The following is a 17712-nucleotide window of genomic DNA, read 5'->3' on the forward strand; positions in this document are numbered from 1 at the left end:
ATGTCCTTAAGAATCCTGTTTACAGGAGGAAGATGCAGTTTTGGGTGAAGATGCTTTGTGGCACCCCACAGGTCAAATAATTTGAGTGCTCCATCACCTTTCTTATCTGAAGAAGGAAGACAGTAAGTAATTATCCACCACAAATAAAGCCAGTAAATTACTCACAGGCAGTTCACCAAGCTAGCCAGTGCTGGCTGATGAGGATAGGATACTGCCACCATCTAGTGGTACCGAGAGATCAAACAGCTCAGAGTTCACAGGACCACCGTGTATGTAACGTTTTAGGTACAAACTCGTTGGATTCAGGCTCTGTGAACAGCCTGTATCTACTCAGCTACAGTCAGAACTGTACAGACTTGGGAGGCTCTGTGGTACAGAAATGCACAGTAAATACTCTCTATTTCTGAGTTTCAAACACATCTGTTAAAGTGTTTCTTTTGGGTGTCCTGTTGCCACAGATGTCAGAGGCAGCATTTCAGAGTTGACCTCTCCCAAGGCTTCTGTAGGTCACTGGCTCCTCCCTGGGCTCTGAGCAGTGTGGTCACTCCTGCTGCTTGGGACAGATGTCCTGGTTCTCACCTGCGTTTTGGATGTCAGCAATGATCTGCTTTGCCAGGCTTCCTGTGTAAAAGGCATCTGCTCCTTCTGTGGCTATAGTCTGGTAGGTGGTGGCCAGTTTGGGCATCTTGACGGTTTCACCCTCTTGCAGAATTTTCCCTCCTTTGCAGAACACTTCACTAGCAGAGAAAGGAGATTGAGAAGGTCAGGTCTGAGACACGAGTTCAAAACTGTGTGCATCTGTGGCAGCTGAACCAGCACGAGTGTTCATGCTAGATGCTTCTTGGAGAGAAGAGAAACTGCCTGAGCCATGGCTCAGGGGTCCTCATATCTTAGCATTGGGACATGAAATTGAACAGTGTTTTCTGACCTGCAATTCCACACAGTTTGCTCAATGGAGACTGGAGCAGGGATTTTCACCACAGCACCACCCTCCCTGCCCACCTGAGGGGCCAACAAGTGCCTCAAGATGCACAAGAGGGACCACAATCCTTGAACTCAGCAGTTCAGTTCAAAGCACAGTCTATTAAGCTTCCAGTAAATCCAGAAGTGTTTCAGTCCCTGTTTGTTAGATCACTGTAAGGTAGATTGTTTTCTCTCTAGCTCCCTCATGATGGATCATGATTGCGCTGCTGTGGACCTGCCAGATGGAAGGACAGGAGATAGGCCAGAGTGTACATTACCAATTGGATAGGAAACAGACCTGCAGCTGGCAAAGATTTTAGGGAAAAGAGAGAATTAAGCATGATCTCCAACAGGGAGATAAACACTAAGAGTTTGACTGTAAGAAGTGGAGGAGTATTTAAAACCCTCCATGCTCAAAGTCTGCCAGAAGTGGATGGTCAGAGGCACTGCTTGAGGAAGGCTGATTGCAGAGTAAGAGATGATCAAAATTCCCACTGCCTGACAGCAGATGAGATGTTTAGGGAGGCTCTGCAATTGCTCCAAATGCAGGTGAGATGAGCTTGCTGCACTTACAGCATGAGGAAAAGCTGGGGATTCAGAAAATACATTGCCATTGGGCAGACTGACCCCAGCACATATTCTAATTCCACCTTTGCTCAGACAAATGGACTTCAGGAGTAGAATTTCTCCCCCTTTTAAAAGTCAGGACTGAACATTCCCCATGATCTAGCACCTTTAGGCATCTGCAGTGACACTAGCAGGCACAGTGAGTGCTGCAGGGGATGCACACTCCTCACAGACACTGCAGTACACAAACACAGGAACTTTGCAGATTGGATGCAGCCACCCCCAATTTCTCTGCATAGAACAGCAACTGCTCTACCTACCACAGCAAGGGATTGCCTTCTATTGCCTCCTCTTTTGATTTGATGGCTGCAGCAAGGCCTTTCCCAATAGGGAATCCTTCTCTTGCCAGCTTGATACTGGGCAAAAACAGGTCTTTCCATGGCAGTTTGCCATGACGTTTGTGAGCCAGCTCATAGCCACGGATTTCTCCTGGAACAGCAATCGACAGTCCTCCTGGAGCAGAAAAGGAATGTGTTAAGTCTTCCACAGCAAGGAAAGAAAGAGGTTGATAGAGCAGGAGATGGGCATCTCTTTCAGCCCTGGTTTTAGGCAGGGCTTGTGTTTATTGTGACCAGCTCTGATTGTGAGAATTAACAGAATCATTTGTTCTGACATTTGTGCCTATGTATTCTGAACTGCTGAAACCCCTCTGTCCTCTTGCTGGTAACTCCACTTTCAGGGTCATTTCCCCTCAGCAGGCTCTGTACCAGAGCAAAGCTGCTCAGAACACAGAAGCTATCACGGTAAGAGGACGCAGACTGTGGCATACTAAAGCAAAAAACTTTGTTTCAGCATTATAACTACAATTGGAACAGATTGATTCCACAGGGCACAGTGATGCAGCAGTTTGCTTTAATCCCGTTTTCACTTGCATCTCCCAAAAGTTCAACACAGTGCTCAAACCTGCTCTGAGGTGCTGTTCCTTCTTGCTCAGAAAAGTGAGCATGAAGAGAACTAGTTAGTATTTCTTTCTATTTCTTAGTAGAAAATACTTTCTTGAAAGGAAACTTCTCTGGAGATCCCAAGCCATTAGCTGAAGCCACCACAACAAGTGATTTAGGGAGGACACCTGAATTGACAAACCCAAGGTGATCCACACAAAGATTGATTCAAAGAGGTGGGAAGGACAGATGGCACATGTGGAACAGGTCATACTCAGTGCTTTGCATCCACCTGCTTTTTCATGAAGTGAAAAGCAGAAAGTGATGGGGACCCTGACTAATTTAAAGGGCATTGTTTTTAGCTTCTTTGTCAGACCAGAGTCTGCAAATTGTGTAAGAGGATATTTCCAGGATATTTCTAGGTGAGAAATCCTGTAGGTAGGCAAGAACATAACCATAAGAAATGTTCCTAATGTAGATGTGCTGGTAGCAGTGAATGCTGGAGCTGCGTGGTCCCCCCAAAGCAGTGAAGCAGCCTTTGCCATACCTTTCAGAGAGAGCTGTGTGTCGTTCCCAAACATGCCCTCCGATGCACTTTTTGGAGCCACCTCTCTTGCATTAATGATTTCCACTTTTCCTTTAATGACAGAGCAAGGAAGATGATGTTTAGCTCCTGACTCAGCACACAGGCCTGGTCTCTGCTGAAGGACTGTGCTCAGCATGAGCCAGTTTCTTGGCAATTATTTTGAGGACATTCCCCCAGAGGCTGTGAGCATCAGTTATTTACCTTCTCCCACGTAGGATAAATCACCTGCCTTAGATAAAAGTTCTCCAACTGTTCCAGCTGTGTGTAGCCCTGTCCCTTACCTGTGCTGCTGTAGATGGTAAAGAAGAGGCCCCCTCCAATGCCCATGCTGTGAGCATTCATGAGTCCTACGCACAGCAGGGCTGCAATCGCCGCATCCACCGCTGATCCTCCCTGCTTGAGGATGTCCCTGTGCAGCAGAAGGGAAGGTGATATGTCACAGTGTCTCAGCTCCCTGTGAGCAGTGCATCATGTCAGAGCAGCTATGGCAGATTCTCTAAGGCACACTTGCCCCCACCCAGTCTATGTGTTCCTCGGGGACAAGAAGTTCTGAGCTTCTGTCACCAGAGAGAATAGACCCCTTAATGGTCAGTGTGCAGACCAGATCAGCCCTCATCAGAGACACATCCAAACCAGCTTGAAAACTGCAAGAGGTGACAGAGTTCATGTGGGGACAGACATTCCACACACATACATTGCACTGTCATAAGAAATGACAGTTTCCTGAGGAGCCTTAAATCTACAGCACTTGAGACTAGAACTGGAGGATGTCTCAATAAATGGTTTTTTTTTTTTAAGGAGCTAGAAAGAAAACTCTTGTTCTCATTGCTCATGGATCCAAAGAATCTTTGCCTGCTATGTTGTCTGTGAGCAGCTGCAGTAAAGCTGATCAAGCCCAGTAAAAGCCTGGTGTTTTTAAGATCTCCTCTTTCTACAGGGAGATTAGGCATTGATTATCCATGCTGGGCAACTGCAAGGATTGCACCTGAGCATCGGGGAAGTGACAGTTGTGTCTGATGCAAGAGATGCCAGAGCTAAGAGAGGCGGGGCAGTGAGCGGTACCTTCCAACGATGGAGCAGGGCCCCGCGTCGGTGGCCACGGCCGCCCTCCTGTAGGTGTGTGTGTCCCCTGAGCGCAGCCCGAAGAACAGCCCCAGGAACAGCACCAGCCCCAGCAGGACCACGGCCACCAGCGTCACCACCAAAAAGCGTGCCTTCATCTTCCTGTGGAAAGAGACAGCACTGTCAGCCCTGCTGCCGCCACCTCCTTTCATATCCTCAAACCTGCAGCTATCACCCATACAGTAGGCAGGAAACATCACACACTGAAAAACATCCAGATGTGTAGGTGAGAAGGGAGATCCAAGGAGCAAAACACAATTGCTGTTACTCATGGCTGACATCATCTTCAGGACAAAAAAAAATTTAAAAATTTATAGAAATTTAACTTCACATAATCTGCTTTTAAATGCCATGTCTGTGGAGGAGTCTCTGACTGGAAGGTTGCCAAGGACAGTGCAAAACATATCTAGGTCATTAGGAAGTAACCTTGGATAAAGCTACCAACCCAGTGTGAGCACAGCACCCATTCCTGCCTGGGCCCTTGGCCAGAGCACCTTCCCAATGATCTGGGCACTTCCAGAGGGCCATGGCCAGTGCTCAGGTCCCCACGTGTCCCAGTCCTGCACTCAGCTGCTCTCGGGCTGCACAGGGCTACAGCTCACCTGAGAGTGAGCTCAGAATGCCAAGGAGCCCTCCAGGTACACAGGGATGAGTGGAGATGGGACAGGCAGTTCAGCAAATACAGCTTGAACAGCTACTCTTTGACCCATTTTCTTTTCCATTACAAGACCATTCCAGAAAAATAGACCTAAATTAATAATATTGCCTTCAGAGACCACCTTCCCCCTTTGTACTGCAGCTCTGGGTTTTTACCACAACTTCAGCACAATAGCCAAGATGTCCTTTACCTTACCAAAGCATCTGCCATCCTCAGAGAAAAGCCAGTCCATGGAATTGTGGTGAAGAAGAGATGCACCAACCCCACTGTGGATGCCCAGCAGCCCAAGGCAGAGTGAACCCCAAGAGCCAGAGCAGCACTCAGTGCCCTGCAGCAGCCACACACTCAGGATTAGGCAGCAGTGAGTGTGCCAGCACTGAGCTAACTAGAGGAAACAGGCCAGGCCAGCCAGACCAAAACTTTTCTCAGAGGGGAGTGAATGGCATGCAGGGCCCCCCCAGCCTCACCCCCTGATAAACCAGGAGACACACATTTCCTGTCCAAGCCCTGTATCTGTGAGTCTCAGTCTGAGCACTAAAGAGCCCATCTCCATCCAGGTAAAGCAGCTGTAACTCTACTGTATGTGCTGCTCTGTAAACAAATGTCACTCGAGGGTAGTAAAAGTAAATGGATGAAACCTCTTTCCAGGTTCTAGGACTTAATTTACACTCAACCACTTTTAGAAGAGACCAGTGGTGTGTTTGCAGAGCAGTGACTGTGCAGGGAAACAGAGAAGCCATTATGTCCCCAACAATAGCTCACACACAGCCTCAGAGTTTAAAGACAGTTTTGTTTGTTGGCAGAGAGATTTCAGCCTTCAGCACTGGCAGTCTCCTCCAGGCTTCACAAGAAATGCCATGGGATCTTTTATCTGTGCCCCAGCTCGGCAGAAGGTACTTTGTTTGGTTTGAAGGCTGCTCTGTGCTGGGCTGTCCTTCAAGCCTGGGCTCACTCAAGCTCTGTAGTGCTGAGTTAACCCGTGGGCTCCTGGCTGGGGCTCTGCAGCTCTTCTCCACAGCTGATGCTCTCACTGCTGGGCCCCTGCAGAGGTTCACTGCCTCCTCAGGTGAGTTACTCTGACAGCAGGAGAGAAGGGGAACTTTCAGGTACTGACTCTGCTCTCATCTCCTTGCTGGAATGGGATTACACCTGTGAGCATCCCGTAGACCCAGAAGAGCTCCATGCTGTGTCCTGTTGCCTGCTGAGGCCTCCAACCGACTTCATATGACTCAGGCACAACTCCTGTCCTGCCAGGCATGAGGATAAGACATGCAACACTGGGCAACAACACACAGAGGCAGAGATTCTGACCCTGTGCTGTCCTGTGACACCACCCTGTGCCTCTGCAACTCAAGTGAATGCTCTTAATGAAGGTGTATTTGTGCAATCTGTCACACTGCTCCCGCCCAGGAAGCAGCAGATGTAAGAGCTCGAGACCTGCAGCTTTCTCTTCTCCATCAATGAGCAGAGAGCAAACCCAACTGAGGATAATCCTCTCCACCTTTGCTGCCAGCTCAGCTCCCATAAGCTCCTTATCCCAAACCAAGCTTGACCCTAAAAAGGAGCACAGCCCTCACTGCCTTCCCAAATGTGGCACAGCAGAGCCAAATGTGCATTTGGTTTGATGTACAGAAATTAGGGGAAGGATCAGGAGCCTGCAGATATCCACTGCTAACCCACTTCTCCATAATCCTTGTGCCCTGGGCAGGCACACTGCAGAAACAGCTGAGTTTTTGGACCAATGGTTTGAACCTTGGCTCTGAGTTGAGTCCCCATTATGATTTATTATTGGGAATCATTTATTACTGAGCAGCAGCTGCAAGCCACCAGCTGAGCAGGCTCCCCAGCTACTCTCCACTGAGGCTGGCTTTAACCTCCACATCTCTGCCAAATCCAGCTGCTTGGAAGCCTGGCTTCAGTCACAGAGTGCTTTGGCAGCAGGAAAAGATCTCCAGGAGAGAAGGGCTATAAAGCAATTAAAAGCAATACAATTATTTCTCACTGTTACAAAGGTCCACCAGCCAGTCTTAGCCATGGAATTTAAAAAGTAGCCTGATTGCCCTCATTTGCATTAGGAGAGGGGGAGGACCAGCAAGTAGCAGAGTTATGCTTGTACAAGCAGCCCCATTGAGCTGTACTCAGACGTGTCACAACATGCACAACCTTATTTAAACATGATACTGGGTTTGAATTAAAAGTACCCCAGTGCAACAGGGGCTCACTGGTTAGTGTCAGGCAGGAGGTGCAGGGTCTGACATCTCTGCCAAGAGGGCTGGGGCATTCTGTAGAGATGAGGAATGTGCAATGGTCAGGGAAAGTGCCAGCAGAGTTGGGAGAGGAAAAGGAGATGTACTGGCCAGAAAGCAGTGGGGAGAGGACAGTGGGATACCAGAGGATGACAAAGGACTCCAGGCATGACCAGGCACTGCTTTGCTCCCAAATGAAATAGTAAATGAAGCATCCACTGAAAACACCTAAAACTTTAACCACAAACTTTAACACAACAGGTTTCTGCTTCAAACCCAGCTACAGCTTCATACCTCAGCACCTGCTCCTGAGAGTTCCCTGTGCTCCCACTCACAGCCCAGTAGCCACTACTGGGCCATTAGCTTTGAGATATCCACCCTTGCTTTCCCCAGACAGCAGAAGAAATGCAAGGATATCTTGGATATCTGGACTCCTGTCACAGGACACAGGCCATGCCTCGTGATAAACTATGAAGATCCATCACCAGATATTTTAATTGAAGTCTTACACAGTCTTCAGCTCCACCACTGATAAGGGAACAAAGGCATTGGTTCAGCCAAGCCATGAAGAAGCCCAAAGAGGCTTCCAAATTCAGACCTAGGCACCTGAAGCAGGAGGACAAAGCAGTCCCTGGAGAAACACAACTCCATTCAACTGAGTTCAAAGCCTTCCTCACAGATGGTGCCTCCGTGCTGGTTCCTGTCCAGCAGCCAGCACCCCCCTCTTGGATAATCCCAGCATTGCAGACACATTGGATACACATCAGTTTGCAGGAGAAAGACCCCAGTGGGGATCAGTGCCTCCTGCTCAATGCTGATATAATCAACACTAAAAAGAACTGAGCACTAGGTCTGTGAATGAAGGGGCTGCTCGAGGAGAGCTCTTGTCATCACAGTTTGTGACTCCTCCACAGTCACAGGCTTTTCTGGAGTCTAATGGCATGAAGAATTCTGCCCAGTGTAGATCAAACTCACTGAGAAAGAGACAATAATTTCCTCTTGAAGCAACTTCTTCCACAAAAATCCCTCATGTCTCCCTGAAGAAATTTTAGCATCAAATCCAACATTTTTAATTTTGAGACACTTCAGCATAAACTATGAAGTGGGGGAAAAAAAAGACAGAAAGGTGGAATAAATACAGAATTCCTCATTTCACATGGTTTTCAAAGTGTTTCCTAGTTGAGGACCTCCCAGAAATCCACAACTGGCAAACTCAATCTCAAAAACTCAAGTCATTAAAGTTTTATAAACCCATTAAAAACATTATTGTTACAGTAACTCCCAATTTAAAGTCAAAATACTTCATCAAAATAGCTCAGTTCTCCCAACTGTTACAAAAGATGTTTTCAGGTGCTCTTTTGCCATTAAACTAGAAGTTGTTTATTAGACCTGAACTCATTCAGACTGGTTAGTCAGGTCCTATCATTTTCTTTTGGCAAGCTTTCCTCGGCTTACTAAAAAAATCCCATTTTCACACATTCTGTTGAATAAGAAATCCCACACAGCACTTTCATGTTGAGTGGAATGGCTAAATGGAGGTAATTCCTGTCTCCTCCTTACCTCTCAAGAGTATTTGCAGTTGGTCCTGTCCTTTTGCACTGACCTGTGTGTACTGACCTCCTCTGAATGTCCTTTCCCAGGAAGTGAACACTTTTCTAGGAGCAAAACATCCTTGTAGCAGTAGCAGTAACCACTTATCTTCCCTTAAAACCTCTCCAAAACTCTTATTTGTTATTTGTACTGCTCTGCTCACAGAGATGAACCCATTGAAACTCATTATGTTTGAATTCACAGTACCAGAGGAATGCAGAAATAATCATTGACTAGGTGAAGAGTCAAGAACCCACACCTCTTAAAATGCATATTTTAGGATCCAAAGATTGTTTATCAACAGCAGAATCACAGATTGTTTATCAACAGCAGAATCATTCTGTGTTCCTGGATTTGATTACTACATGGTACAAATACTTTTCCTCACCTCATTGCTAGCTCTGAACTTCTGATTAAGCAACTGAGCAAATACAATGGACTCAAGTTGCACCAGGGAAGGTTTAGATTGGATGTTAGGAAAAATTTCTTCACTGAAATGGTGGTCTAGCTGCCCCAGGAAGTTGTGGAGTAACCACCCCTGGAGGGATTTAAAAAACATGTACATATGGCTCCGGGGGACATGGTTTAGTGGTGATTTGGCAGTGCTGGGTTAATCGTTGGACTCAATGATCTTAAAGGTCTTTTCCAAGCTAAATAATTCTGTAATTGTAAATACAAAGTGTCTCCACATGGCCAGGTACCCTCACACCACTCCTGCCCAAACCCTTGTGCTCACAGAGAGACTGGATTTTGTGTCTGTCCCTTCAGCTTAAACCCAGACACTGCCAGACTCAGCTGTGATTACACTCGGTGGGAAGAACCTGTCAGCCAAGTGTGGGCAGCAGCTGGCACTGCCAGGGCACTGATCAGCTCACACACCTCCCCCTCAGCCATCACAGCCACACCACCTCAAACTGGCACGAGGTTCACATCACATTAATCCTCCAGCTGCAATGAGAAGGTGTCATGCCTGCTCTGCCTGGCCTGCTCCCACAGCAGCACCCTCTGGCAGGCAGGATGGCAGGCAGGAGGGCAGGGATGAAGAAACCTGCTCTCCATCATGAAACCTCACTGAGGATTTTAACCAACAATCCTCCATGTCTCCCTGTGCCAAGTCTGGAAGCACAGTTGCAGCTCCAAGGTTGCAGCTCACCTGCTGTTGAAGTGTAGCACAAAACCCAGCAGAACTCAGACTAAGGGAAGGAGCTGTAAAACTGTCCTCGGACTCTACTGAACTCAGCTGCTAAAGCTCAGGCCACTGTTTCTGTCCATGTCCATCCCAGACCCTCCTTTGAACACGAGCTCAACGCCCATCCAGAAATGCTGAACACCCACCCAGAATGTAACAGAAGCAAATCACAGCTTGCCTGAAACTTGGGCACAGTGAGGATCCAAGCCCACATGTCTCAAGCCTGACTTTTAGCCAGAAGGCACTCTGCAAACACAGGGTGAAGCAAAGTCTGCCTGGATGCCAGTCAGCACCATTAGATGCTCTCTCTGGACTTCTGGGATGAGTCAAGAGGTTAATGCCTCAACCCCAAACCAGCCCAGGCCCTCTGCCTCACTCCAACCTTTGATACATCACATCTCCACTTGCTGCAGAAGGGCAGTAGCTGTGCTACACTGACTCATTAACAACGTTTGGCCTAGTTCCAAGATTAAAACCTTTAGGGTGATATTTTCTCTGTCTAAAAATATGTCTTCTTTTCTATAATAGCCACAAAATGGAGTTCTGTTTAACATTTACATTTGGAAAAATCAGTACTATAAGACATGAGCATTTCAGCCCTGAGATATTTGGAAGGAGTACAGCCTGTGCCCATCTTTCAAAGATGACTTTCAAATACCCCTTTCAAGACATTTTATGAAGAGCACAGGCCCCTTCAGTTATATTGCTATTGTCCAAGAGGTCTTGAGCAAAAAATGGAAACTGTCTGGAAAGTAGATACTGGCACAGAAAATACTCTGTTCACTGTGTCTAATTTATTGATGTGAGACTCATGATGCGCCACAGAAAAGATTGTGACAGGAGCACACAACTATGCTCTGAAACAGCAGACAGCGTGGGTCTCTGCCCCAAATAAATCAACCTCCACTTTCCGTCTGTCACACCTTTAATATTAACAGGGCAATTTAAGATGCAGTCTACTGAGCAGAACCCTTTTCTTAATTTGCTGACACTGTAGGTGTGATGGCACCAGGTTTTATTCTTAATGATTTCATAGTTCTAAAGTTGCTATGTCCCTGAAGTGAGTCTAGGTCAGAAGAGAGTCTCCCTGCCACATTTGTCTCAGGGGGTGCAAGGTGACATGGAAAGGCTGTAAGAAAGCCCAGTTCTGAATCATATTTATCCCACTGTGGTATTTCACCCCCGCTGCTGGAAGGCAGGGTTTATTTAGATCAGTGAGCCAACGAAACGAAGCAAATTCTGTCCTTCTTCAAGGACAATGCAGTGCCAGGTTCTTACCAGCACAGAGCTGGAACAAGCTGGATGCTCCTCAGCAGGTTACTCTTTCACTTATGCACAAGTAGAGTTGAAGATAGGGTCAGGGAAAGTTATGAAACCTGAAGTCAGTGCCTGCAGTTCCAAAGAGTGAACACTCTGCTGTGTACAGGTTGTGCTATGCACAGCTACCTTATTTCAGCTGCACATAATATTTGGCAACTATCAAATATCTCTGTCTAGCCACTAATGTAATAGAGAGCCCTGTTGTAACTCAGCCTTACATGTTTCAGGCTGAAAAGCCACACCTCAAGCAGTAATGCCATCTTTAATGCAGGTGCATTGCTGACTTGCTCTTCTCAACCCTTTACAAATAAAGGAAAAAAATTCCTGAAGGACTTGCCAGCTCCTTCCATCTGTGATGTTCATGGTATGGTCACCTTTAACATTCTCCCAAAATTAGCATGCACAATTACATCGAAACTTGAGCAACACAGGAGTGCATCTTTCAGCATGTGAAGCAATGCCTTCATAGCTCATCATGGAACTTGCAGATACTGAAAAGCATCAGGCAACCCAAGGCACTTCTGGGGAGTTTTTCTTTTTGTTTCTTCCCCATACCCTTGTTGGTTTTTTCCGTAGGAATTTCATGAAGCAACCCCAGCAATGACTCACAGACCACATCTACTGTTCAGACTCCTACTTTTTATGGTAGAACAAGCAACCCAAGGCCTCCATTTCCCAATGTTTTAACATCCCAGTGCATTATTGGAAGAGATGCTGTTACTAGGTGTTGTACCTTATGTTTACCTCTTGTTGCAGGTTAGTTATTTTTCCCATGAGGAAGCCTTTCCCCTCTAACAGAGCAGAGTTGCAATCCATTACTAACTGAACATCAGCTTCAAAAACAGCATCTTGAGTGCCCACCAACACAGAGCTGTTAATAAGCACATGAGGCTTCTTCTTACTAAATAATAGTTCCCTTTTGGACCTCTTGCTCTACCCTTCCATGATGAGAGCAACCAGTGGAAGCTAAGTACCAGCTGTATGGCTACCAGACAATTCCAATTTAGGCTAAATATGATCTAAGAAATGATGATTCAAAAAAGTGATCACTGCAGAAAAAGCCCTGGAAAAGCCACTAGAGGAGACTCTGAGAGAAAAGGTACCTTAAGACGCCCAGTGTGCAAGAGGTCGAGTTGACTAAGAGCAGGGACATAAAAGTTGCCTTACAGAGCTGAAAATAAACAAGCAGCCGTTTTTCCACAACCAAAGCACCTCCTTCCCCTCCTATGAGAGCTGCTTTCACTGTAACTCACCTGCTGAAAGGGAGCCACCCACTAAACCCACAGGCTTTCATGTTATGGATCTGTTTTCCCATAATCACCCACAGGTGCACACTTATCCCTGGGACAAAAGTAAGCAAGTGGAAGATAACTGGTCAACAGGGAGGTTTATTAATCCTTTCTTGCCAGCCACACTGGTTAACCAGTCCTGGTTATATCCTTCTAACCCCAGAGGCAACTGCAGCAGCATTGCTGGGACAGTGCTGTGTGAACTGCTGAGTCTCTTCAGTGCTTGGAGGTTGTTGGTTGCTGTTGCAGAAGAAACCCTTCTCTTCTCCCTTCCAGAAAAGGGTGGCTGTCCTTTGTCCAAGTTCTGCCTTCTTTTATCATTTTTCCTCAATTTTATCTATCTGGTATCTCAACTCAATCTTACTCATTAACTTTATGTCAAGGTCTGCAAGATTCCAAAACCTACATCAATCTGTACCATTTATCTACCAGCTTTAAAAAGCCCTTCAATCTTTGCAAAGCCTTTCTGCCAGGCCACCAAAGGGACTGTGTTCTTGCAGCTGACAGAGCTGCCTTTCCCCCAGCAGCCAGAAATGAGCTCAGCAACACAGTCCCACACAGCTTCCCCTCAACTTCACCATCCCTGAATAAAAGGGGACAGGGCTGCTGGAGACAGGGGAAAAAAGAGGGAATGACACAGGGAAAGAAGAAAACCTAAACTGGTGAAGGGAAAAACAGAGAAAGCGGGAATGAAGGGAGACAAAATAAATGAATGAAGATAGGAGGAGAGAAAAGGTGAAAGAACAGGAAAAGGAGAAACTGAAGGGCAGAAAATGAACTATGCCCTCTCCCTTCAAGGCTAGAGGTTTTCCCCAGTCTTTCCTGACTGCTGCACTTGGACCTGTCCTGCATGTGCACATTAAAGCTCTCAGATCACAGATGAAGTTTGAACTTTCTTGGTGCTCTGCAGAAGAGTTTATGTAATTTTTATGTAATGTTACACCTACCATAGCAGACAACTGTGTATTTTATAGACTGTAGAGCATCTGGATGGGTGGGTGAGGCCACCAAAATCCCTGGATTCCAGTTATAATAAATGAACTCAAGACTGCATGCACTGAAGAGGTTTCACAGACTTCAGCTGAAGTTAGAAAAGAGCTGTTTCCAACTGAAAAAAATATATTGTATCTATCTGCTTAAATTTACCTGTTTTTTGCTAAACCAAGATTCTACAGGTAGGTGAATACTTTAATGGCCATAGAGCTGGTTTGAATGGCTTTGCCTCTCCTGATCTGTGTGCACATCTGGATAAGGAAACGCACCCCAGGACTGGGACCTTGAGAGGAAAAGCCCTGGACCTGGAGAGACCACCACTGACATGTTAGAGGGGATCCAGCCAAGAGCAGGAGAAGGTCTTTGTTTTCTAAACACCATTCTTTTAGTTTTGGTAATGAGCAGAGAGTCTCCCAGGTGCTGTTCTTGTTCTTCATGTGTCTAAATATTCATTTTCCTGGGTGGAATTTGCTCATTTTCATACAAATACAGTTGCCCTTGGTACTTCTTTGCAACAGATTTTTTTTTCAAAGAATTAAATTTAGAGTGCTTAGTTTATTTCAGAATATTTCTTTGTCCTTCACAGGCCAGTTTCCACATACATGAATGATCCCCTGACCTGTGCTCTACTGAGTGCAGGAACTCTGCTCTCTCTCACAGCATTGCCCTTCTACCCTGTTTCTGGATCACACCCTCATCATCATCCCATTGACCCTGCAGCTTTTCTGGTTCTGCACCTGCCTCCTGGCCTTTCCCCCAGGTACCAGGTAAGAAACCTGCCAGTGCTTGACCTCCCACACCAACAGGGCTTACATTTTTCAGGTTACCAATTGGAAGCACAAAATGACATGGAAAGAAGAGGTACCCAAGATCTGTGGATTTCAGCCTACTTCTTGATTCCTCTGAAGAGCAACAACTGCCAGAGGGACACTGACTGAAATAAGAATTTATCATCTTTAGGACCCCATGAAATCTGCCTTCCCATGTTTGTGTAGCTCTGAGTGACCACTCTCTGGTCATTTTGGGAGCCTTTCCTGTGTCAGCTTGTCAAAACAGCACTTCTCTTATCAGCAATCCCTGTCACTTATACTACCTGCAAAACCAGGGTCAAACTGACGCTCAGGCCAATGCCCCTGCACCAACATTTCCATAGACCTTTACAATCCAAAAAGAAGCAGAGACCAACATCAGCTTGGGTGGTAGATAGTACCTTCAAAGGGTTGGATGGGCCATGCAGAGATTAAATGTTTTCCCCAGTGATGGGATTGAGATCCCAGCTCACTAGCCTTCCAGCTCCTTGCCCTGATCTCAGGCTGTCAGAAACCCCAATCCTTCTTGAAGCCATCAGTCCATGTGCTGCTGACCCTGCCAAGCCACAGCAGCTCCCTCAAAGGGTGGCTCAGCAGCTGTTCAGGCTGCCTGGACAGAGACCCTGCTGCCTTTGCTAACTGAGGCAATCCAAAGGCAACACGGTAGATCAAGTCCTGTCAATCTTTGCAAGAGAGAAACACTTGCTCTTCACATCTGAGCCTGAAGGCTTGTAAAACAAAGCTACCCTTTAATAAAATAGGATTAATGACCTGGAAAGGTACGCAATAAAGGGAAAGAAACAACTCCACTATTTCACACCCCAATCCAACCAAAATATGGAGATGATAAGATAAAATCATGCTGTTTACTCACTACTTCAAAAGCTCTGTTCTCCCTGGATGCAGTTCACCTTCAGCCAGTGACACCAAAAGAAGGGGCTTCTGCCTGGTTCCCTTGCCCCTTATTCCTCAAGAGTTCCCAGAAGCAGGGACTCCAAAAACAAGACGGGTCACACAGAGCTGAGTGGCAGCAAGGCTTCATATATGGGAGTGGTCAGAAGGGGAGGGTGATGTAATGAAGCCCTATCTTTGAGCAGTAAAGGCATGCCACCCTTCCCCCTCCCTGTCCCTGAAGAATTGCTGGCTCACAGGGCAAGATGAGAACAGAGTGGTCCAGCACTTTCCGTGCCGAACTTTCTCACGGTAAAGGGAACAGCGGAGAGGGTGGGGAGCAAGCAAAGATCAGAGTTGGATGGAGACAATACTTTGATGTGAGGTAGTCCCAGGAGTGAATCTGTACTGGCAGAGTTGTTTCTTTTCTTCGTGCATCAAACAATTCTCTGCCAAGTCGCTGGTTTCCCCTGGCATAAGTCCTGACAGGGAGGACACTCTCTGTGTTAGAGCACTGGTGACCCCATACCCATCCTGACAGAGAAAACCCCATTCCTGCCCTCTTCCAGGTTGGCTGGTGCTGGAGCACTGCCCAGCTCCATGGCCATAGGGGCTGAGACCTCTATAGAGGAGAAATGTGCATCCCATAAATGGTGGTGTCTTGGACACTGACCTGGGAAGCTCTTGAGAGGCACATCCTGCCCTTCTCCATCAGAGGAAATCTTGAACCCTGTGAATGGAGAGGAAATCTCTCAAGGATGTACCACTGCTGTCCAAAGGGAACAGAATTAATTCTTGACTTCCTTCATTTCAGTTTTGTTGATCTCTCGCTGAAGGGCTTGTTTGACCATGAAAAGCCACATCAGGCATTAGGACAAGGTTTGCCTAATTCAAAGGTTATAAACAATCAGTTGGGTAGCTCTGTGATTGCTGTATAAAGGGAGAATCCAGGTCTAACAAAAGGTTTCTGTGTGCTCTCAGATGAGGCAATTGGAAAAGGCAGGAGCCAGTCCAGGCTTTCACAAAGAGGAATTCACAGTTACAGTCCTCCACCAGGAGCTGCACCAAGATCCACAGGATCATGCAACAGCAGCCAAACAAAACCCACCAGCTCTGAGAACCAAAACCTCACACTGACAGGAACCTCCATGGGTACTTCTCCAGTTTGGGTGGGGAAAGGAGATGGGGGAATGACTCTTCCAAGAAGGGCTGCATGAGCAATGACTAGTGAACTGGAGAACAACAGAACCTTTACCACTTCACAGGTTATTTTTTTAGCCAGAGATATCCCCTGTCTACACAACACTGTGCCATCTCAAGTAAAGGAGCTGTTCCTGTGCACTGGAAGGATTATTCCTGTGCACATCACAGTCTGAGTCTCTCTTACCCTGAGGAATAGGTCTAGTCCAATAGTATCAAGGGACTTGAAAGCAGATACACAACTGAGAAGCCCTTTTAAGTGCCATGAATGCTGCCTAATAGATTTTTTCAGATCCAGGAAAAACTAGCTCTCACAGATATAAGATTTACTCTACTATATTTGCACACTGCTGCAAAGTACAGAATCTCAATAGACTACTCCGTTTTTTCTCTTGGTTTTTGGGGGGGGGGGGGGGGTGTGGTTTTGGAGCTATTGGGAATGAAACATAAATAATTAACATCGAGTTGTTGTGTTATCTTTATCCAAACAAGAATCTGTACCCAACAGGTATTCTTCAGTACAACCACAACTGCAGCAGAACCTGCCCATCCCAAGGAAAGCTCCCCACTTGCTCAAAGTGCAGCATGTTTCTTACAGGATTGTTTGGAGACAGCCTGAACATCCTGAGTGGGTGACAAAGTAAACTCTAACCAAACTGTAAACGCAAAGAGGAAGAACAGAGTTATGACAGGTCCCTTCCCCTATTTCTCCACTGATACTCCTGGTAAGAGACAGAGACACAGGGGAGACTGCATAAAGCTGCTACCAAATATGGATCTCCAGTACTTGCTGCACCTACAGGAAGATCCCCAAACTCCATAACCTGTCCAGACTGCTGAATTCTTATCATCATCACCACTAAATAAATAAATAAATAAATAAATAAAATCATTACTTAACAGCATTTTAAAGCTACTATCAGGTACAGGGAGCCTTACAGACCCACATGATAAAAGCATTCATATCTCCACTTCAGAGACAGGACAACAGAATCTTGCCCAGGGCTTCAGAGCAGGTCAGTGCCTGGGCTGGAATAAGGAATCTTCCTCCCAGATTCCTTAACCATGTTCCTAGACATCACCTTTCTTCCCTGTCACATGCCTGATATACACAGTAAATCCACAGGAAGTGACAAGGGTGGAGGCTGACACTGATCTACTGTTCTATGCCCAGAGCTCCACGGGATGTTCTGTTCAGTGCTCCTCACAGCTTTGGTCTCTCCTCCACTGTAAACAGGAAATTAATAAAATGTGAAGGTAGCACTCTCCATCTCCTTATGATAAAAGCAGATTAGATTGCAGCAGAGGAGCTGGGAGGAAGTTCGAAGTGTCTGCCACTTAATGAAAA

General features: G+C 46.4%; 1 protein-coding gene across 9 annotated transcripts in view; it reads right to left on the bottom strand.

The window, feature by feature from the left end:
- GGT1 (gamma-glutamyltransferase 1) overlaps nucleotides 1-17712 on the bottom strand; it is a 30157-nt gene that overhangs the window by 6726 nt on the left and 5719 nt on the right. For 4 of the 9 annotated variants that reach the window (XM_083873928.1, XM_083873932.1, XM_083873930.1 and 1 more), the window contains 5 exons: nucleotides 4120-4281; nucleotides 3339-3466; nucleotides 3019-3108; nucleotides 1851-2043; nucleotides 580-737 (listed from right to left, as the gene is read on the bottom strand). In XM_083873928.1, the coding sequence (XP_083730054.1) occupies nucleotides 580-737; nucleotides 1851-2043; nucleotides 3019-3108; nucleotides 3339-3466; nucleotides 4120-4277 (727 nt within the window). In that variant the 5' untranslated portion in view covers nucleotides 4278-4281. Of the gene's footprint in view, nucleotides 1-579; nucleotides 738-1850; nucleotides 2044-3018; nucleotides 3109-3338; nucleotides 3467-4119; nucleotides 4282-8643; nucleotides 8862-15147; nucleotides 15311-15837; nucleotides 15859-17712 lie in introns of those variants that run through there. The other 5 variants (XM_083873931.1, XM_083873924.1, XM_083873927.1 and 2 more) reach the window with 5 other exon arrangements.

The sequence above is a fragment of the Zosterops lateralis genome, assembly GCF_965231275.1.
Source record: "Zosterops lateralis genome assembly, chromosome: 17".
NCBI lineage: Eukaryota > Metazoa > Chordata > Aves > Passeriformes > Zosteropidae > Zosterops > Zosterops lateralis.